Source organism: Gopherus evgoodei, chromosome 2 (genome assembly GCF_007399415.2).
Source record: "Gopherus evgoodei ecotype Sinaloan lineage chromosome 2, rGopEvg1_v1.p, whole genome shotgun sequence".
Classification (NCBI taxonomy): Eukaryota; Metazoa; Chordata; order Testudines; family Testudinidae; genus Gopherus; species Gopherus evgoodei.
Window position 1 is genome coordinate 20,110,235 of NC_044323.1, and position 23,847 is coordinate 20,134,081.

The 23,847-nt window shown below is 41.8% G+C and overlaps 1 protein-coding gene across 2 annotated transcripts in view; it reads right to left on the reverse strand.

Annotated features, from left to right (window-relative positions):
• Nucleotides 1-23,847, reverse strand: part of PTPRN2 (protein tyrosine phosphatase receptor type N2) — a 1,065,122-nt gene that overhangs the window by 520,575 nt on the left and 520,700 nt on the right. For both annotated transcript variants that reach the window (XM_030550108.1, XM_030550107.1), the window contains one exon: nucleotides 12,179-12,258. In XM_030550108.1, coding sequence (XP_030405968.1) covers nucleotides 12,179-12,258 — 80 coding nt within the window. The remainder of the gene's footprint in view (nucleotides 1-12,178; nucleotides 12,259-23,847) is intronic.

Sequence of the window (23,847 nt, forward strand, 5' to 3'; positions counted from 1 at the left end):
TATCTATTCCTTTCTCAATAATTCCTAACAATCCGTTTGCTTTTTTTTGACTGCCACTGCATATTGCGTGGATGTTTTCAGAGAACTATCTACAATAACTCCAACGCAGGGCCAGCTTTAGGAAGTGTGGGACCCGATTCGAATAGTTTCAGCGGGGCCCCGTCAGGGATGACGCACCTGGCGGTGGTCCCAGTCTTCAGTGGCACTTCGACAGCGGGTCCTTCACTCGCTTCAAGTCTTTGGCACTGAAGGATCTGCCACTGAAGACCCGAAGCGCCGCTGGGTGAGTAAAAATTAAAAAGGTGTCTAAGTTAGGAGCTTTTCTTTAGAACGCAAGGCCCTCTCAGGCACGGGGCCCTCTTAGGCTCAGGGCCCAATTCGGGGGAATCAGTCTAAAGCTGTCCCTGACTCCAAGATCTCTTTCTTGAGTGGTAACAGTTAATTTAGACCCCATCATTTTATAAGTATAGTTGGGACTATGTTTTCCAATGTGCATTACTTTGTATTTACCAACATTGAATTTAATTTGCCATTTTGTGGCCCAGTCACCCAGTTTGAGAGACCCTTTTGTAGCTCTTTGCAGTTAAGTCCCAAGCAGACTATCTTGAGCAGTTTTATATCACCTGCAAATTTTGCCACCTCACTGTTTACCCTTTTTTCCAGTTCATTTATGAATGTGCTGAATAGGACTGGTCCCAGTACAAACCCCTTGCTGACACCACTCTTACTCACTTTCCATTCTGAAAATTGATCATTTACCCTACCCTCTGTTTCCTACCTTTTAACTACTGGTAGTTACCAATCCATGGATCCCCCTTGTCCACATGCTTGTTGACCCCGTCAAAGAATTCTAGTAGATTGGTGAGGCATGATTTCCCTTTATAAAAACCATGTTGACTCTTCCCCAACAAATTATGTTCATCTATGTGTCTGACCATTTTCTTCTTTACTACTGTTTCAACCAGTTTGCCTGGTAATTAAATCAGGCTTATTGGCCTGTAATTGCCAGGATCACCTCTGGAGCCCTTTAAAAATATTTGGCAGCATATTAGCTATCCTCTAGCCATTTAGTACAGAAAGCTGACTTAAATGATAGGTTACAAACTACAGCTAGTAGTTAGTAGTGCTGCAATTTCATATTTGAGTTCCTTCAGAACTCTTGGATGAATACCATCTGGTCCTGGTGACTTATTACTGTTTAGTTTATCAATTTGTTCCAACACCTCCTCTAACATCTCAATCTGGGACAGTTCCTCAGATTTGTCACCTAAAAAGAATGGCTGAGGTTTGGGAATTTCACTCACATCCTTAGCCATGAAGATCGATGCAAAGAAATCACTCAGTTTCTCCCCAATGGCCTTATCGTCCTTGACTGCTCCTTTAGCATCTCAGTCATCCAGTGACCCCACTGGTTGTTTAGCAGACATTCTGCTTCCGATGTACTTACAGGTTTTTTTTTACTGTTGCTTTTTGAGTCTCTGGCTAGCTGTTCTTCAAATTCTTTTTTTTTTTGCCTTCCTAATTATATTTTTACACGTCATTTGCCAGATTTTATGCTCCTTTCTGTTTTCCTCACTAAGATTTAACTTAACTTTTTAAAGGATGCCTTTTTGTCTCTCACTGCTTCTTGGGCCCAGATGACAGTACTGAAGCTACAATGAGTACTGGTAGCATCTTCTTACTGGAGTGCTCTCCACTCCCATCTTTGCCCATTGGCTTGGTGCCTGTGCCCATCAGTCCTTAGGCACATCAATGGTACCTGCTGCATCAGATCTTTATGAGCCATGGGAACCGGATTTGAAGCATCTCGGTGATGACAGTACTGAAGATAGCGAGTGTGCCAGAGATCTTTTGTGGCTAGCTCGGGGCTCACACTTTGGACTCACCGCTCTCTTTTTTGATGACTTACGAGAGGGGTTCTCTGCTGATTTATTTTGCCCATGGTCTTTGGATGTTGAGGGCTGTGCGGAAGACTCATGTCTTCTGGGTGACTCCTAGTGAGGATCCAGGGAAGGCTGTAGAGCTGCCTCCATGAAGATGATCTTCTGTCTCAACTCCCTGTCCTTTTGAGACCTAGGTCTAAGCACAGAGCACACTTCTTTGGAATATGATGCAACCTATGCAACCAGAGTGTTTGGCTGCTACAGGGATGGTGTTTTTGTAGGAAAGGCACTTCTTGAAGCCTGATGAACTGAGATACTCCTTGGGGGGGCAGGAATCCCCGACAAAAAGGGGGAAAATAAAGGGTTGGGTTTTTAAAAAGAGAAATAAAAGAAGAAAGGCTACAACTACAACTGAAGAGACTAAGTAATAAAAATGTTAAAGCTAAGTATTGCAAACAGACTGCTAATGGCTCCGGAACTGACGGGGGCTTAGGTCACGTGCACTGGTTAGCCTCATGGCAGGGCATGGAGAGGGATAGCACATGTGTGGCCCTAATGGATACTGCTACAGAAATTCTCCAATCAGCAGCAAAGGGACACAAGCTCACCTACAATGGAGCATCCACAGAGATACTACTCAAAGAACCACTAGCCCCTTCCTTCAAAGCTCTTGTGTGCGTCACCTCCCTAAGACATCATACATGTTCCACCAATACAGGAAGCAAGAGAACAAACATTTCGACCACATTCAGTTCATCTGCCCTTACACATTATCATCAAGCCTGGAAAGTGCATTTTCATACTATTATTTTTCTTCAAGAAAAGAGGCTGATGGTCTGATTCTAAGACTTCAGTGTAAGTGATTTTTTTGTTTTGTCTTGTACTCTAAATAACAGGGCCATTTTTCATGAAGCTATGCAGTAGCAATGCTGCCACTAAGGGTTTTTATTATTTGGTGGATATAGAGGCTGTTTTTTATGAAGACAAGATTACAAATCACACTTTTTTATATTGTAAAGACAGGGTCTTTGGTTATCCCTAGGTAAAGAAGATTTTCTCCTTGTAACAGCTGAAGTAATTTATCTTTATGCTCCACAAAGTGCTTAGTACTTGTTTTTATGTACAGTCTAAAATTATTATTTTTTGTTTTCCATGTTCCAACCTCTGAAGATCTATAATCAATCTGCCCGGTGAGTGGAAAAACTGTACTTTGCTTTCCTAACAAAAATCAGCATACAATGCTATCACCTCTGAGTTTAGTAGTTTGTTGTTGTTGTTGTTTTTTAATTCCTCTTTATTTATAGAGCTCCAAAAGACAGGTTGATTGTTCAGTAGGTAAGGCACATTAATTTGAGACTATCGCTCCCTTTTTTAGATACAAGTTTCATTGTTAAATGTCTTTTTCTTATTATATTTCTTATTCTATCTTTCCACATTACCTTGTTTAAGTGTACACAATACTTAATGCACATTGTGCCATTTGGGTCAGATCTCTAATGTACTGCATAATAAATGTAAAGAAATCCATGAAGGCAACATTCAAGTTATAGAGTTAAAATAAAAGGTGTCAGGAAATGCAAATATTAATGGCCCAACATCAAGGTTAACTCAGCCATGCTGCACATGTGTAGTACTTTGTGTTCCTGTTTTTCTGGGAAAATTGTTTATTAGATGCCTCTTTATAAGATACACACCATGAAACACAGTAGCAGCAGCTTGGCAGAGTTAACATGATGGGCCATATTAAGACAGAAGCTTCTGGAAAACTATAGCTTAGTTTGCAAAATCTTTGGGACTTTTCGTCTTTTTGTTCTGTGTTCATACTAAAGTGACCAAATAGCAACTGTGAAAAATTGGGATGGGGGTGGGGGATAATAGGCGCCTATATAAGAAAAAGACCTGAATATCAGGACTGTCCCTATAAAATCGGGACATCTGTTCAACCTAGTTCATACTGTACCTAGCATACAGGATCCCTGATCCTTGAGTGGGGCCAGAAGCACTACCACAATATGAAGACAAATATGTTTCAATCACTGTGATGGGGTGTTCACCCTACACAAGTTCTGGAAGAGTTAGAAGATAAAGCGGGCCAATTAACTGCCCAAACTGCACCTGGAGTAGGAGCCAAGGAGCAGAGAATTGATTGGAACAGGCTCAGCTGGGCAGGAAGAGGTGGGACCTATAAGTCAGGAAGTTGTCAACTGAAGAGGCAGGAAGGAAGCAGTCCTCAGACACTCCATGTGAGAAGGGAGGTGTGTCTAGTGCTAGAGGCAAGTAGCCTACAGTCACTCCCTGGGAGAAGGGAGTGGGGCATGCCAAGCCCAGGAAAGGTGGAGAGCCAGGGAGGTAGGCAAGGCTCGGGGCGAAAAGCAGCAAGTATGGGGTAAGTCAAACGTCGGCTGTTGATGACAGGGTCCCTGAGCTGGGACCCTGAGTAGAGGGCAGTCCCAGATCCCCCTACCAGCCACTGACTAAATGGCACCAGTGGGGTAGTGAGCAGAAGACTATCTGAGGACTTTGAAACCCCAGAAGTGGGGAACATGTCTTGTGACCTAGCTGGAAGACTGAGTCATGAAGTGGAAGCTGCAGTTCATGAAGTGAGAGGGGTCTTCAGAGCGAGATGACAACGGGAGAGACACCGCAAGGAGAAGACGTGACAGCTGGCTGCAACTAATCCCCCAGGACTGCCAGGGGGAGGGGCCATTAGCAGTGAGTGAACCCCATGACAATCACCCATTTACAATCACACACATGAAAACTGGTTAAGCAACAACCAGGCTCCAGAAGCCCTCTTCCCTACCAATTGCTTGGTGAAGTTAAACAGGGAGAATTAATATTGTGATGCCACATGGGACGTCTGAACAAGGTCAAATTAGGCTTTGCTAAAAAAAAAAACAACAGATGTCTCTCCTGAGCATCCTCAAAAGTAATTATTACAATCCTTTAGAACTTCAGAATGAAACCAAATTTTAAAAATAGTTTTGGACATTTTCAGCAATTGACATCAGTGAAGCTACATCAACTTACACCAGCTGAGGATCAGCCTTTTACATTTCAAATGTCAGTTGTTGCATCAGTGCAAGAAAAAAATGTGGCATTAATTCTTTTAACATGTGAAATGTGTACTTTTTTCCCCCCATCTTCACAAGGTCAAAAATGGCTTGAGGGATTTTGATTAAACTTGTCAGAAAATATCACCTTTGCATTTAGAACAAGCCTGGACAATTTTACCTCACGTTATCACTTAGATTCAAGCCTGCAAAGAACAGCATTGACTTTACTGGGATTACTCATAGTGTATAAAATTAAGCCCATGCATGAGTCTTTGCAGGATCAAGGCCTTTGTGAATATTCCTCACTAAAAGGAAAGTTTTTTTTTTATATCTAAGAACAGTGCTTGATCCTGTGAGGAGGTGCTGAGTGCCCTGACCTCCCGATTCCCAAAGTACACAGATGATGGTCCATAAGTTTATGGGTTTTGGTTTCTCTTCCAACATTAGAGCAAATAATATGCAATACATAGGGTAAGTGAATTTTAAAAAATTAGAATTTACCAGATATGACTCTCATAACTGCTTTGGCCTGTTCTACTAAATGATTGATTATTTAAATAATTAAAAGCAATTTTTAAATATTAATGACAATAGTGGGAAATCTTTCTGTACCACTTGGTTGAGAACTAATGAAGTCCTTAAAACAATTATACTTTGGTTATAAATTCTTCTGTTCTAAACTGATTTAAGGTTAGGAACATCTCATAGCTTTCCAGTCCATAGATAAATAGTTCTCAACCAGGGATGTGTGTGTTCCTGACGGTACTTAGAGGTCTTGCAGAGGGTACATCAACTCATCTAGATATTTGCCTAGTTTTAGAACAGGCTACATAAAAACCACTAGCAAAGTCTGTACAAACTAAAATTTCATACAGACTTGTTTATACTATCCTGTATGCAACTGGTTTCCAAGCTTCTGACAAGGTGGCAATCAGTTCACTACAAAGTTGAATTTCAAATAACCAAGAGAACAGGCATACTCTTTGTCATGTTCTCCCACAACAGGCAATCTCCATCTGATCACATGAGCTACAAGAACCAAAAAAGAGGAGTTTCATCTAAAAAACAGAAATACTGCCAAAAAAAATTAGTCTTTAAACGTGTGGAGGCAAGAGAAGGAAAGAACCCGCACAGATGGGTGTAGACAGCTGCCAAGATCATGCAAAAACCAGAGGGAGAAATCAAGAAGACAAGTAGGACTGGCTAGAGCCCATCTGATAACATGAAAGACTTCATGGAGAATAATCTTCCTCATAGACTGCTTCTCATTATATATGACTTGTATCTCCTCCAGAGACACTCACCACAAAAAAGGAAAAATATATTACCATTACCCAAAGAATTCAACAACCAATATTAGTAACATTTTCACAGCTTCAGAAATGGAAGCAATGGATTGGATAATTAATTCCTGGATTACAATGAGTTCAAAGAAATGTATCCATGGAAGAACCTTTAATAGATTACCAAAAAATGGTCTCTAAAAAATGTATCGCACAAAGTTCAGATAGTATTTAGTCAAGAGCAGATATAATCTATGGGATAAAGGCAGAGTTCTCTGGATGCATCAGAATAAGTGAGATTTCAGTAAATCATTAGCCTCTTCTCATTCAAATCCCTCCTTGAGATTATGCTGCAGCATAGAAGAAGTGAGTAGATAATAGCCATTAGCATTTTAAAATATGTTTTTAATTTAGCAATCCCTATAAGTACAGATCTAAACTGAATAACTACATAATCATCCCTTGTTCTCCCTACTCTTTCATTCTCAACTCGACATGCCACATATAAGATGGTAAGATCTCCTGAGCAGGAAATGAATCTCTGATTTTTTCTGTAAGCCACCTGGGACACTTTTCATAAAAATAATAAATAACAGTAGAATTAATGCAATAATCATACTGCTGACAACAGTGAAGACAAGCACAAAACATACAGGAAAACCTATAAGCTCGGATGCAGTTTGATCTGCTGAAGAGTTTAGAGAATTGGGAAGTCAGGCAGCCCTTGCTTTCCCACGGACTAATTCACTCCCTCACCTTTGGAAAGTCATTTTTTCTCTCTGCCTCTGTTTGCCAATTTGTAAAGTAGGGACTTAATACTTACCCACTTTACAGCACTTAAAGAGCTATGAATGAAAAGTATTATGAATATTTACATTATGCTGTAATATGTATTTATTTACATTATGCAGAAAACTTTTTAGCCCATAAAGATGACCACATTTCATAGGTAAAATGAGTGCTGGAGAATACTGAAGCACATAAAAAATCATCTCTAATACTTTAGGCTCTGAGAAGAGTTGCTAAAATTAAGTCAGAATGATTAAACATTTCAATTATATTGAATGTGAATAGAGACCTTTGTTGCAAATTTTTAAAAAACATTTGATCCAAACATAGCTATATTATTGATGAACCAGTTGTAACTCCATAATTAAGATGTCATTGAAAAATGCATTTCAAGTGGAGACTTATTCCCTAGAATTTATTTAAAAAACCCAAAATGTTATCTTCCCAGACTGCCACCTGATGAAAAGGATCCAGATTGAATTTCTGTTGAAGTTTTAAGTGATTTTGTTGAATTTGTTAAACATTAGAAGCATTATACCAAGAGTGTCATAAATATCTGCCTAAAGTTGGACTCCAATGCAGATATTTTCGAAGTGGTTTAGGGGATTTGAATGTCTAGTCATTTTAATGGGGACGGAGTGTCTAAATCTTAAATGGCTTTGCAAAGCTCTGCCTTAAATTTTTATCTAGGCAACTAAACCAATGGATTGGTTTTTAAAACAGACTGAGGACCCAGCAGCAATCATTACACTTCAATGTGAACTTCTAGGTGCTTAGAACTTTTGGAAATCAGGCCACTGATTTAGAGCCTATGTATGGATTTAAGAGCCTAACTTTAGGTTCCTATTTTTTGAAAATTTTGACATTAAATTACCTGGCCCAGATTCTCTCATCTTGTTCTGGCCACTTTGCAGCAGTCTGGTTGAGCAAAGCATCAAAATCCAGCAGTAGCAGGCCAGCTGCGAACTCATCAGCACAAGGAAGATATCAGCTAGCATCAAGGGGAATAAGCAGCCCCTACACAAACTGCCATCTCGCACTGTGATGCAGTTGGGGTTGTACAGCTATGCCAATTATGAACAGGCATAAATAAGCACATCCCGTAAATTGCTTTAATTTACACCAATGGACGGGGGTTGGCACAAATGCCCCATGAGAAACAGGGAAACAAACTTACTCTGTAATGCTGCATCCCCCCCTCCATCCTCTATTCTAAGCATATTTAGTGCAGAAGAGAACCTGAACTACCTGTCTTCTGAAATTTTCCCTGGAGCTGTAAGATTTCTCAAGTTTTAGAACATTGCGGGAAAGGGCCTTTTCCATGTTTATACATCCTAATAGTGTCTGTGGTTTAGCAAATATGATTTAATTTTTACACAGTAAAGTATTTGTAAACCTATTTGTGAATAAAATGATGCTCCATAACCCAAGGATTTAAATATGATATGTTTCTAGTCCTCATGGTGACGACATTGTGGACCAAGTGTAAACCAATGCAATGTTGACTCTGCCTGAGTCAGCGAACAGCCTAAAACAGTGAGAACTGCCTTATTCATCTGAATGTGATTAATTCTAAAACTTTTAATTCTAAAAACGATGTGTTTTGAATGTCAACATTGTTCACTGTTTTACAACTGATAATTTTAGTACATATATTCAGCTACCATGGCAAAAGGATCTGATGCAATGTTTGCTATCAAGTACATTTGATGATAAATTGAATGTTGCCAAAGTTTTGATGTCTAGAGCTTTACGTTTTCACATCACTTGTAGATTCCAAAATCTAAGACATGAGCTGCATTTTTTAAAACATAATCAATATAACAATCATTTCAATTTCTGCTGTGATATTTTAGCCAAATTATTGTTGTACAGTATATTTTATAACAGGAATATAATTGATTTGATTATTTTTGATGGAGAATAAGTTCTGCATGTATTTTTTGCAGAATAGGTAAGAATGGGAAACAATTCTTGGTCAAGAGCCTTACAGCTCACTTTCTTAAGTGATTATGCACTTCACAAAGCACAACTATAAGGAACACTCCTAAACTTGGAAGGGCCTGCACCTCCTTGACTGCGGCGGGCAGGGGCAGGGAAGGAGGGAGGATCATCAGAAAGAGAGCTGTAAATTTCAAATAATAATAAGAGAATCATTAAATAAGTTTAGAAGCATTTTATGAAGAATTCATTTTTCCCACATTTGCACTGGTTTTACAGCATTTCTTTAGGTCACTGTATTTTAATATTGGGAAAACACAGAACTTCAAACTTGTTATAGTCATATATCTTAATAATGTCTCCAGTACAGAATAAGTGAGAGAGTGAACTTTTACACAGACAGGAATAGTTTGCATATTGGATTTCACAATAGCTACACAAGCAGGGCCGCCCAGAGGGGGGCAAGTGGGGCAATTTGCCTCAGGCCCCACAGGGGCCCTCACCAGAGTTTTTTGGGGCCCCTGGAGCGGGATCCTTCACTAGCTCTGGGAGCCCCGGAAAACTCTTGTGGGGCCCAGGCTCCCGGAGCTTCTTCCACTCCGGCGGGGGGTCCTTCCACCCCGGGGCAGAAGGACCCCCACCGCCAAATTACTTCCGAGGCGGGACCCGCTGCTGAACTGCCGGATCTTCGGCAGTAATTCGGTGGCGGGTCCCGGAGCAGAAGGATTCCCCGCCGCCGAATTACCGCCGAAGCAGGGGGGGCTACCCGCCGCTGAAGACCCCAGGTGCCCTGAATCCTCTGGGCGGCCCTGTACACAAGTAGCACAGTGCCCATAAGATAGAGCTCCTCCTTACCATAGTAGCAGGTATGTGTGTATACACACACACACACACACACACACACACACACACACAATTTTCACATAAGCTAGCCAAATACCCAAATATCTAGCCCGGGGTCGGCAACCTTTCAGAAGTGGTGAGCCGAGTCTTCATTTATGCACTCTAATTTAAGGTTTCGCGTGCAGTAATACATTTGAATGTTTTTAGACGGTCTCTTTCTATAAGTCTATAATATATAACTAAACTATTATTGTATGCAAAGTAAATAAGGTTTTTAAAATATTTAAGAAGCTTCATTTAAAATTAAATTAAAACGCAGAGCCCTCCGGACGGTGGCCAGGACCCAGGCAGTGTGAGTGCCACTGAAAATCAGCTTGCATGCCGCCTTCGGCACTGGTGCCATAGGTTGCCTACCCCTGATCTAGCCTATGTACTACCATCTAGTTTAACATCAGTTTCCCCTTACCATAATGCTTGGACTATTTACATTCAGCAGAATTGTCCTTCGCTGTCCCCTCATCATCATGCTATGTTTAAACATACACAAATGATTTCACTTTGATATCTCTTTACAGTAATACCCAGATATACATGTGTGCCAGTTTCAGATCAACTCTCTTGTTACTGTAATGCTGGGACTACATATATACAGCTATTTTCACATCATCCCTTCTATTACCATAATGTTGAGTGTCCCGCACCATTATATTAGCACTATATATGCACAGCTGGTTTTACAGCAGCCTCACACACTAGAGCTCTGTGCATTAAAATGTTAGAAATCACTTCTTCTCTCATACATAATAGGTCTGATTCTCTACTCCTTTCACTTTGCGTAATCAAAGCGAGTCCAGAGGGCGTATAAAACCATATAAAATCAAAATAATGGCATTTTACATCTGTTTTGCACTCACTTCACCCAAGTATAAGACAGTGGAAGATCAGCTCCAGTATTTCAATCATAACACTCACATAAGTATGAATAAGAAATCAAAATGTGTTTTTCTAAAAATAAAATAAATGCATTAATGTGGATTGAAGGTTCTCTGGAAACCATTTGTTTTAGTATATTTAAAAAAATAGTATATTATGACAATTGTGATTTCACACTTGAAAAATATGACTTATTGAATATAGAAATGCAATAGGATATGACTTCAGGTTGCTATGTTATTTTTTTTTAATTGAGTACACTTATTGAAATGCAGCACATGAAAGATGGTGTTTTAAAATCCATTCAGTTAAAGATTTCCTATATTTTTAATGCTTTGCTTATATTGATGGAGTCCAGTAACCTTAACTCCATGGAAAAATAAATAGATACACTTCATGCTTTTATACCATTTGCACTCCTCGCAATACTTTAATGTGCACTGATACCGTATGTTCAAAAGCAAGACAGTACATTAGCCAGGATGTCTGAGACAAATATTTGCATATCATCACAGGAAGATGCTCTTGTAATAATGAAATGCTGCACTCAACATGCTTCAGGATCATATAAAATAAATATTTTAGTATCTGATGGGATCCAATAGGATAAATGTATAAGGAAACATATGGTACTAATATGCATCTGTGTGGTCTTCATTCAGAAGCATAACAATGAATTTACTATACTAATGCAATCTTAGGAGGTCTATTCTCCTCTTGATGTTAATGTTCATGTGAGTTACAAGCTGGTATGAAAAGAATAAACCCATAGGTGACACAGCTGTAAACCTTCAATATAATTTGCAGAGAGCTAGAATATACAGGAACATGATTCCCAAATGTAATTTCTATATAAAGACCAAATAAGTAACTTATTATTACACTTACAATACTTGTGGACTACAGTGTTGTTTCATCTAGAGAGAAATATTATCCTATTTATAATTATTTTCCATTAGATTTCTTCTAACCTTAAAACTGAAAAGAGGAAATAAAAGATACACGAATCTGTCTAATTTTAAGGACAATTGTGTCATATATTGTGTCAGTTACCAAGCCACTTACTTATAGAATTATCTTGCATGCTCAAAAGTGTTGCTCCTGTTATCCCCTACAACCATATTCTTTATATGTCACAGGTGTCAATTTTTCATTTTCAAAATCTAGTCTCTATTTTTCTCTGAGACTGAGACCTTTTTCACTATGCTAGGCCACGACTGCATCCCTCTGTTTAATCCAGTTCCTCTGCAAACAATGAAGTCTCAGGCAGTTTTAATTGACTCAGAGTGTTACACTTCAATTTCCCATATGTGCCACTAACCCCTCAACTGTCTCCTTCATTAAATTTCAATCTTCCTGTGAGAATGCTCCTTCCTTTTGTTGTTGGTGGTGGTGCTGTTTTCTAAACTGAATGGTGGATGGGCATGGTTCAGGGGTGTGGGATTCTTACCTGCTGCTTTGGCAACATCTGCAGTTGTAATATTTTGGACATTTGAGTGCATTTTGAAGGTCACAGCTGGTCCCAGTATGCTACAAAAAGATTTTAAATATATGAGATTTGTAACAAAGAAATACAACATAACACTTCTTATCAAAAACAAGACTTAAAAAAAAAGATAAGTTTAAGGAAACACTATTAAGGCATCATTTATTTCTTTTCCTTTTAGTTCATTATACACATTTGCAACATCCATGTAAACCTTTATATGTGTTTTGTTTTAATGTATCATATGTCTGATATTAATTAAGCCTCATGACACCCACTATAAAGGTACTGTATTTGTTACAGAGATGGGCAAATTAAGGCACAGAAAACAAGTGATTTGCCCAAACACCACAAAGAGCATCAATGGCACTCAGAATCCAGGATTAAATCAGATGTTCTTTCTGATTCTGCCATCCTTAGCTAAAAGTAGCTCAAGTCACAAGTAGCCCCATTAAAACCAATAGATGTCTGAAAAATCTGCCTTATAGTGAGAGACAAAAGAAGCTCAACAAAGAAAAGGTGAAGAGATTATTTGATCTGAGTCTACTATTACCTTCATAAGGAAAAGATTTCTGATAGTAGAGGGCTCTTTAATCTGCCAAAGGTATAGTGACATCCAACTGCTAAAAGCTGAAGCTAGACAAATTCAGACTAGAAGATGATGCAATTGTTTTAAACAATGCAAGTACTACACCACTTTTCTAGGGATCTGTTGGATTCTCCATCACTTGACATCTTTAAGGCCATGTCTACATCTAAAATTTTGCAGCGCTGGTTGTTACAGCTGTATTAGTACAGCTGTATAGGGCCAGCGCTGCAGAGTGGCCACACTTACAGCAACCAGCGCTGCAAGTGGTGTTAGATGTGGCCACACTGCAGCGCTGTTGGGCAGCTTCAAGGGGGGTTCCGGGACCGAGAGAGCAAACCGGGAAAGGAAACCAGCTTCGCCGCGGTTTGCTCTCTCGGTCCCGGAGCCACCCAGCAAACCGCAGGGAAGGAGACCTGCTTGCTCGGGGTTCCGGGACCGAGAGAGCAAACCGGGAACGCCGCGGTTTGCTCTCTAGGTCCCGGAGCCACCCAGCAAACCGCAGGGAAGGAGACCTGCTTGCTCGGGGTTCCGGGACCGAGAGAGCAAACCGGGAACACCGCGGTTTGCTCTCTCGGTCCCGGAGCCACCCAGCAAACCGCAGGGAAGGAGACCTGCTTGCTCGGGGTTCCGGGACTGATAGAGCAAACCGGGAACGCCGCGGTTTGCTCTCTCGGTCCCGGAGCCACCCAGCAAACCGCAGGGAAGGAGACCTGCTTGCTCGGGGTTCCGGGACCGAGAGAGCAAACCGGGAAAGGAAACCAGCTTCGCCGCGGTTTGCTCTCTCGGTCCCGGAACCCCGAGCAAGCAGGTCTCCTTCCCTGCGGTTTGCTGGGTGGCTCCGGGACCGAGAGAGCAAACCGCGGCGTTCCCGGTTTGCTCTCTCGGTCCCGGAACCCCGAGCAAGCAGGTCTCCTTCCCTGCGGTTTGCTGGGTGGCTCCGGGAACGCGAGAGCAAACCGCGGCGAAGCTGGTCTCCTTTCCCGGTTTGCTCTCTCGGTCCCGGAACCCCGAGCAAGCAGGTCTCCTTCCCTGCGGTTTGCTGGGTGGCTCCGGGACCGAGAGAGCAAACCGGGAAAGGAAACCAGCTTGATTACCAGAGGCTTCCTCCTTCCACGGAGGTCAAGAAAAGCGCTGGTAACTGTCTACATTGGATTACCAGCGCTGGATCACCAGCGCTGGATCCTCTACACCCGAGACAAAACGGGAGTACGGCCAGCGCTGCAAACAGGGAGTTGCAGCGCTGGTGGTGCCCTGCAGATGTGTACACCTTCAAAGTTGCAGCGCTGTAACTCCCTCAACAGCGCTGCAACTTTCTGATGTAGACAAGCCCTAAGTCAAGATTGGATAGCTCTAAAAATATCTGCTCTAGCTCAACTACAGTTATGAGCCTGCTGCAGTAACCATTTCATGAAACTCTATGGCCTGCAGGGCCGGCGCTTCCATTTAGGCAATCTAGGCGGTCGCTTAGGGCACCAGGATTTGGGAGGGCAGCATTTTGCGGCCCTCGGCGGCAATTCGGCGGTGGGTCCTTCACTCGCTCTGGGTGAAGTGCCCCAAAGACCGGGAGCACAGAAGGACCTCCGCCTAGGGCGCCAAAAACCCTGGCACTGCTCTTGATGGCCTGTGTTACATACGAGGTCAGACTAACTGACCACCATGGCCCTTCCTAGCCTTAAAAGTCTATGAATCTACGAGCAGCTTACAAAGCACAGTACTGATCAGCATGATAATGAATGGTAAAATCATATGCGTAGTGTTTGCCAAAACAAATACCTCAGTGTATTTTTTGAAGAAAAGTAAATCAACATCAATAGTTCCATACTCAGAAGCACCCCAATAATACCAAACGTCTGTGCATGTATGGTGAAAGGGATAAAATTAGAATGAAAACAGATTTCAGTTACTGGCTTTGTAGATTATGTGACAGACCCAAACCAGTGGGGTACAGGAGTCTGGGAGAGGGCAAATATACTGGGCACTGGATGAGTATTTTCTGTTCCCTGAGTGACCAGACCAGGAGCTGCACTAGAGTAATCAGGAACCTGCTAGAATCAATTAAGGCAGACAGGCTGATTAGAACACCTGCAGCCAATCAAGGCAGGCTAATCAGGGCACCTGGGTTTAAAAAGGAGCTCACTCCAGTCAGGTGGGGAGTGGGGAGCCAGAGGAGAGGACGTGCGTGTGAGGAGCTGGGAGCAAGAGGTGCAAGGAGCTGAGTGAGAGGGTTTGCTGCTGGAGGACTAAGGAGTACAAGCGTTATCAGACACCAGGAGGAAGGTCCTGTGGTGAGGATAAAGAAGGTGTTTGGAGGAGGCCATGGGGAAGTAGCCCAGGGAATTGTAGCTGTCATGCAGCTGTTACAGGAGGCACTATAGACAGCTGCAATCCACAGGGCCCTGGGCTGGAACCCAGAGTAGAGGGCGGGCCCAGGTTCCCCCTAAACCTCCCAACTCCTGATCAGACACAGGAGGAGTTGACCCAGACTGTGGGGAAGATCACTGAGGTGAGCAAATCTGCCAATAAGCGCAGGACCCACCAAGGCAGAGGAGGAACTTTGTCACAATTATTATAAAGAGTGAATAAAGATCAGATTGTATAAATTTTCAAATAGACTGACAGTTCCCTTTTAAAAAATTCACCAGGTAATAGAATGCTTTGGAAGTAATTGTGTGCTGTTTTAGTACAGCTCAGTGCAAGGCTGAATAGCTATGAAACTTGGCACCATGATAAAAGTTAACCCAGACAGTACATCATATTTGATCTACTTGGTTGTGACAGAATATACCTCTGTGCTCACACTCAACACACTAGCGTAATATGTTTGTACAAAGTCTGCTGTGTGAGGTATCATTTAAAAACTCATAATTTGTTGATCAGTAATATCATAACAAAAGGCATGTAGCAGTGTTATATGTGAAGTTATAAACATAAACTGAAATCACGACTAAAAGTATGTTTTCTAGCTAAGTCTGGGGAATGGCCAAACCAGTTCCTTGGAGACAAAGGATAAGCTGAAGCTGAAGCCAGGTGTAAGCAAGGCTGATGCACCATTATCTGCTAAGTGGCCATTCTCTGTCAAGAAAGGAGAAAGGGGGAAAAAATCTATATCTTAGCAAAGAAACAGCATGGAATTTCCTTCCACACCGACTGCCTGTCACCTTGCTCCCAGCTGGAAATCCTCCTCACAGGGTGGGGTGGGGGTGGGGACAGAACTATAAAAAGAAGGGACAAACACCCCATTGTCTCTCTCCCTGCCCATCACATGCATTGTACCTGAAGAGACAAAAGAAGCAGCCACTGGACTCTGGTGGACAGGTCCTGACCTAAAGACTGCTGAAAGCATGTGGTAAGACCTTTGCTTAGAATCTAATGTAGTTTGTTCAGTTGGGCACCAGTAAGCATTTTATATTTATTTTTCTTGTAACCATTTCTAACTTTCATGCCTCATTACTTGTACTCACTTAAAATCTCTCTTTTTGTAGTTAATAAACTTGTTTTATTGTTGTATCTAATCCAGTGTGTTCAGGTTGAAGTGTCTGGGCAACTCCATTTGGGGTAACAAGTTGTGTGCACATTATTCCCTTAAAAGAATAATGGACTTAACATGTTTGCACTGTCTAGGAGAGGACTAGGCAGTACAGGACATAATGGCGGAAAATCTGAGACTGGGAATGTATCAGGGTCACCCTGTGGTGATATTTAAGACTAGTAAGAGCCAAGGTGTGGCTGGTTGGCTGCAGCACACGCACAGAGAGACATAGCTGGGAGTGATGTACCTGCTGGAGGCTGTTTGTGAGCAGTCCACACTGGACAGTCCACGTTGTCTATCATTGCATTATCTGAGCCCTCTCGCTAAAGAAACCACGGAAGCCTATAAAAACTCAGTCAAAAAGCTAGTTGTTCTATTACACTTTTGGAAATATACATCTAATATTATAAATAGTTTTCAAAGCTACTTAGAAAACCAGAAGCTAGAAGCCAGAACCAAGGCTAGGAAATTTCAGTTCCTGGTAGTCAGCAAACTATTACATAACCATTAAATAAGATAGTTATTAGAATTACCCCTCTGCTCTAATAATTCTGACCCTGGACTAGCTGTAGGCACAATGAACACTAGCTGCCATCTCCTTTATTCACATCACATCCAGTGTGCACATTCTATTCTGAGCCAATGAAGACTGACAGCAATCAATCAATTTTTCTTCAAATACGTTTCAGAAAAAAAAAGAAAGGTCTATTGCTAAAATGACAACTCAGATGCCCAGTCACCAATATCAAAGAAGTTTATTTTAATAAATGATAAGTGTCTATATGTTTTGTCAGCAGCACTTAAATAGTATTTTCTATATTATAATACTTAACACATGTATGCACTTGCATTTCATCTGAGGTTCTTAAAGTGCGTTGCTAACATTCAGGTCATGGCAGATTCTGGCCATGAAGCTGAGGTAGTTAGCCCAAGAGAATCACCCACTGTAGGGACGCCCTTAGTAGTAATGGGTATGCTCCTAAGCTGTGTCCCACCATCTGCTGCTCTAAGGCACAGGGCTGAAGCTGATGATTCTGCCAGTTACTGAAGACAGCCCTTCTTTGTGGCAGATTACATCACACTAGCATTCAGTGAGCTGTGCAGATGAAACTGATCATAACTATAAAACAATGTGGGACCAACCTAGGATAGAGCCAGTCCAGGATCAGGGAAGCATGATAGCCAGTTTGGCATCCCCTCCCCGAGCTTCACTAGCCATTCCACAATTGTAGCCAAGGATCTGGATGTCTGGATTACACTCAGAGGAGATATTAACCCCAGATGAGTCAAAAACAGCCTCAGTACCTTGCCAGGGTCACAGAGTGAGTTAGTAGCACAGTTGGGACTAGTAAGGTAAAAGTGGGGACAGGGAGTTTGGCAGCATTGGTGTACTTCTGATTAAGATTTCTTTCTATCGTCTTGAGCTATTCAGAGCCTAAAATGGATCCCTACACCCTACACATCTGGAACCAGTCTGGTAGATAATCCAGTAACACTCCAATGTACTGCCATGAATTGAACAAAAGCTTGCAGCCCAAGATCCTAATTCAGAATGCTTTGGGAATTTCATAGAGGAAGGATGCTCATGACCTTGGGTAGGAAGGAGCATGTCATGTTACTCTCTAGTGACTCCATCTGTCTAACTCAAGAACATGACACAATCTGGGGTAGGAAAGAGAGAGTAATCTTTCCTCTGCTGAAAGCACTGTCACTGCCCCGGAGGGCTTCTGAGAAAGTGCAGGGAATAAAGATGAAAAACAGTTGGGGTGGGAAAAATCTCAGCGGACTGAGAAGATATTGGTGAACTCCTCTTCCCACAAAGGGAAGAGGAAATCAAAGCTTTTCAAGATCCTCAATAATCCATTACGATGTGAGATACTATGTTGTTATTCCACAGTTTTTAATTCTTGAATATACTGTAAAAAGATTTCTTGGTAATCCATCGATCCGATGATGACAAATCTGTAAAAAGATTTACTGTAGGATAAAAACACACAACTTTTTTAGGCATATTTACTGTACATGGATAACACAGAGATTCTTTTCAGTACCCCTCAGAAATGTATATTATACATTTCAGTCCCGCTCAGAAATGATGGCCATTGGTATTAATTTTGGTTAAAAAAACACTTGAGCTCATTGGACAAAATTGCATTTACTGCTAGGTGTATTGGGAATGGTTTTACAGCTTCAGGAGCTCATAAAATAAAGACTTTTCTCATGGGGGTTTTCTGGCAAAAAGCACTCAATAAACAAACATTTCAATAAGAATGCTTGTCCTCCGGGGAATCCTGCATTGTTCATTATATGTAGGAGGGGTGTGTTACACCAAAATATAATAATATTTGACTGATACATATTTTTAAGAGAGCTTTAATGGGAGTTGCAGTCTTTGAAAAGGGTGGAAGGTACACAAAATGCACCTACGACACTGTGAAAAAGAACTTGGAATTAGTTAGCAGGGATCAAGATGGATTAATTGCTTGTTCTTGATGCTGCCAAGTACACTGAAGCCTAGCTAATATGAATGACAATTGTCTTTACATCACTCTAAATACTGAAGCTCACTGAAGTGAACACTATTGTTTATGACCTGATGGACTGCAAACAAACTGTTCCCACAAATCACTGATGATTCTGCCACTTAGTAAAGGAATCCCTCCTTTTGTAGCAGATTACATCACACTAGCATTCACACTGAGCTGTGCAGATGAAACAGGTCATAAATATAAGGCACAATATCCAGCTTGCACCACAAGCAATGTGGTATTTCTTCAGCTAAAAGAGAAATTTAAAATGTCAGGAGGCAGCACATTTCATCTAAAAATACAGCACTGCACCTAAGATTGTTTTAATACCTCTTTGAACTGGATTCTGCTCTCATTTACATCAATGCAAATCAGGAGTAAACTCCCTTGACTTAAATATGAGAGCAGAAGTTGGCTCTTAAAATGCATTCTGTCTAAATTACTATAATCAGACATAACACTTCTGATACTACTTCTGCTAAAAAATTTTCAGCAAAGGTAGGCAAATCTGGCTTCTAGGGCAATAAGCAGGAAATCCTCCCTGTGCAAAATGTAATGTCTGTTTCAATGATCTGCTAAATATATTACTTGAAATGTACAGACTAATTACCCCCTCTGTTGGCTGTCAAAACAACTGCTTTTTTTTTTATTTTAGTAATGTTTCCTTCAGCCATATTAGTTTTTTTTAACAAAGACATTCAAAGCCTATTGCAAATTGTCACCCTTATGTGCTATTGTTTTCTATTCTGTTTACTATAGATGAAGTAATTACAGTGTTTGCACTGAAATGATTTGAAGGTTGATTGCTGATTTAATGCTACTCACACATATCCCTCCCCACCAGGTTTATATTATCCATCTGAGGGTTAGAAGGTGCATCTTTCAACATGCAGAGGAAGTTAACAATATGTCTTGTGTTAATATATAATATATAAGTATTATTCCATTAATTATTTTACAGACCAGCAACATTTTTGTTGCATTTTGCCTGTCAACAAACGAACTGACTGAAAAAACAGAGCTGCAGTATAATCAATATGGCAATGTCCATATCACTTTCAAGCCTTAGGTTACAATTATATTTATGAATGACAGGATTTAAATCTGTATAAATTATGTATCGAGCTTTGCATACCTGTTCTTCTCCCTCATGTGTATACTCCTTAGTACCACAGTATCATATAGGTTTGCTGTGAAACACAGTTACAGTCTATCATACCCCCTAGTGGAAAAGGATTTGAGAAACAAGTGCCTAAATGGCTATGTTTATTCTTATTGACAAGACATGGAGCTGATGCCAGACAGAAATGAATTTGAAGCTGGACCACATTTTTAAAGAACGAGGAAATATTTTTCTTGAGACTGGGGGATGTTAGGGGGAGCAGGGGATAATTACCACATTAAATATTCTCTTATCAACCTTGTTCATAATACAAAGCTGGTCTTAATACAACTCACATTTGAAATTCGAAACAGTACAGCCCTGTGTGTTCATTTAAAAGATCTTTAATCTTTTGGGGTTAAGAAAAACAATTAGTAACACTCCAGAGAACAGTGCAAACTAAATTTTATAGCAGTGAAGGTAATTGTTTTAGGGAACGTTTGGCAGGCTTAAACTAATTGCTTGCAATGTTTATACATTTCTGTGTCTGCTGTGTTTAGAAATTTCAAGCTTAGACCCATCTTCAGTACCGCATGGAAATCTCCTTTTCTCCATGGCATCACAAATGAGCTGAAAAATTAAGACTCATGCACGTCCACAAACACATAACATATGAAATGCATCAATATCTAAACATAGATACTTATATTAGAGAGAGAGCGCAAACATCTAATGGTGGCATTTTCATGATATGGAACGTCTGCATAACACTTGATTGATAGAGCAAAACAAAGCCAGAGGTGTGTTGTGTTTGGTCATCCCTAAACAATATAGATCCAGATTTACTGGTACACTCTGGCTGGTTTTGCACGGCCCTTTTTAATCAAACCAGCTACAATCCCATTTTAAATGATCAGTTTAACACTTTGAATGGAATGGTGCAAAGGACTCAGGTTGTATTAGTGAACCTGATACAAAATGTATATTGCATGGGTCAGTGTCTCCAATGCTATATTTATATCACATGGGCTGGTCTTCAGTAAAAGAAATTCAGGCAAACAAGCCAATAAATAAGCAACCCTGTACAGACACAAATCCTACAAAAGTCCCTTCCCTCAGGCTATGTATTAATCTCCCTCTAGAAAATTAGTCAGATTGCCTGCATGAGAATCCATTCCATGCTGGAGCTCAACACAAATGGATGTTATTTACTGTAACTGGAGGTTCTTTGAGATATGTGGTCCCACACACATACAGATGCGCGCAATGTGTCTGAATTCAGAATTTCTTCAAAGCAGCAACCATTGGGTCACATGTGCAGTACCTCTCCTCGCATTCCCGGCTCAGAGTATAAGGGTATGTCTACATCTAAAATTTTGCAGCGCTGGTTGTTACAGCTGTATTAGTACAGCTGTATAGGGCCAGCGCTGCAGAGTGGCCACACTTACAGCAACCAGCGCTGCAAGTGGTGTTAGATGTGGCCATACTGCAGCGCTGTTGGGCGGCTTCAAGGGGGGTTCGGGGAACGCGAGAGCAAACCGGGGAAGGAGACCAGCTTTGCCGCGGTTTGCTCTCGTGTTCCCCGAACCACCCTGCAAACCGCAGGGAAGGAGACCTGCTTGCACAGGGGTTCGGGGAACGCGAGAGCAAACGGGAAGGAGACCAGCTTCGCCGCGGTTTGCTCTCGCGTTCCCCGAACCCCCCTGCAAACCGCAGGGAAGGAGACCTGCTTGCACAGGGGTTCGGGGAACGCGAGAGCAAACCGGGGAAGGAGACCAGCTTGATTACCAGAGGCTTCCTCAGGTATGCTGGGATACCTGCTTATTCCACGGAGGTCAAGAAAAGCGCTGGTAAGTGTCTACACTTGATTACCAGCGCTGGATCACCAGCGCTGGATCCTCTACACCCGAGACAAAACGGGAGTACGGCCAGCGTTGCAAACAGGGAGTTGCAGCGCTGGTGATGCCCTGCAGATGTGTACACCTCCTAAGTTGCAGCGCTGTAACCCCCTCACCAGCGCTGCAACTTTGTGATGTAGACAAGCCCTAAGAGGCAGTGCAGATTGACTGCTCCAGTTCTTACTTCAAATCCAACCTCTCCTTAATTCAAATCCAACAGGATCTGAAGCAGATGGGATGGAGGTCAGATAGTGGAATAAAGATACTCCATGCATTTCAAAGAACCTCCAGTGACAGTAAGTAACCTCCACTTCTTCTTCAAGTGAAAGTCCCTATACATATTCCACATGTAGATGATTGGCAAGCAGTGTTCAGAATGGAAGTGGGTGCAAGGAAGCTGGTAGCAAAGATACTTCCAATACCCCAACAGCATCTGCAGCTAAGGCCTGAACCAGGCATAGTTGTCACAAACATGTGGATTGAACTCCAGGTGACTGCTCTGCAGATGTCCTGGTGTGGAACATCTGGTAGAGATGCTGTGGAGGCCGCCTGTGCTTCTACAGAGTGAGCTGTGATACCACAGGAGAAAAGATGTTTGCTATCTTCTAGCACTCTAAGTTTGTTTATGAGAAGGTCATGTGAGACAGTATCAAAAGTCTTACTAAAGTCAAAATACACTATATCTACCACTTCCCCCATCCGCAAGGTTTGTTATCCCATCAAAGACAGCTATTAGGTTGGCTTGACATGATTCAAATCCACGCTGATTGTAACTTACCACTTTATTATCTTCTAGGTGTTTAAAAATTGATTCCTTTATTATTTGCTCCATTATCTTTCCGAGTACTGAAGTTATGCTGACTGCTCTGTAATTCCCTGGGGTTGTCCTTATTCCCCTTTTTATAGATTGGTACTCTATTTGCCTTTTTTCAATCATCCAGCAGAGGAGGCAAAGAAAGAGTCACCACTTCATCCAGAGATGAAGAAGAAGGAGCTGACAGTACCTGTGGATCCGGTTCCAACTTTTCCTCCTCATACACTGACGAACTGGCTTGTGAAAGGAAGAGGAACAGTATGACTTTTCAGAGGGCCCAGATGTCTGCCATAAGGATCCCATGGACTCCAATAAGATGAGAATGAGGGGTCAATCGGTTGCGAGTGACCCTAAGGAAATCAGTACCAGCAGTCCCTGGGGTGAGCGGGAGTTGTACCTAGCAGAATGGAAAGGATAGGACCTCAGCTGTCCATCGGGGCTTAACTGATTCCACTGAGATACTGGTGTGGTTATATCCTCTGATTGAGTCAGAGAACTGCTCCATTGGTAGCAGTGGTGCCATCGGTACTGGGGAAGTCATGCCAGATGGTTGGAGGTGAGACAGTTCCTGGGCCAGTGATGTAGACTCTTCCTCTGGAGGGAGTAAGGACATTCTTCAGAAGTGGAGACTGTGAGTAACGGAGGAATATATCTTCTGGTGTCTGGCTGGTGAGTCTTGCCCACATGCTCAGGGTTTAGGTGATCACCATATTTCGGGTCAGGAAGGAATTTTCCTCCAGGGCAGATTGGCAGAGGCCCTGGAGGTTTTTCGCCTTCCTCGGCAGCGTGGGGCATGGGTCACTTGCTGGAAGATTCTCTGCATCTTGAAGTCTTTAAATCATGATTTGAGGCCTTCAATGGCTCAGACATAGGTTTGATACAGGAGTGAGTGGGTGAGATTCTGCGGCCTGCGTTGTGCAGGTCAGACTAGATGATCACAACGGTCCCTTCTGACCTTAAAGTCTATGATTCTATGAAGTCTCAGAACACCCTGGTGCCTGAGGGGTTCCATAGTTAACTCTAACATATCAAGTACATCTGCAGTGACTGGATGGTCTTTAGATGGATAAGGCTGTATCCACAATTGGTCCAGACCAGCACTTATAGATGAAACGAGCAACCACCTATTTTTGCATTTCGATACTGAGGTAACTGACAGAACCAGCAGATCTG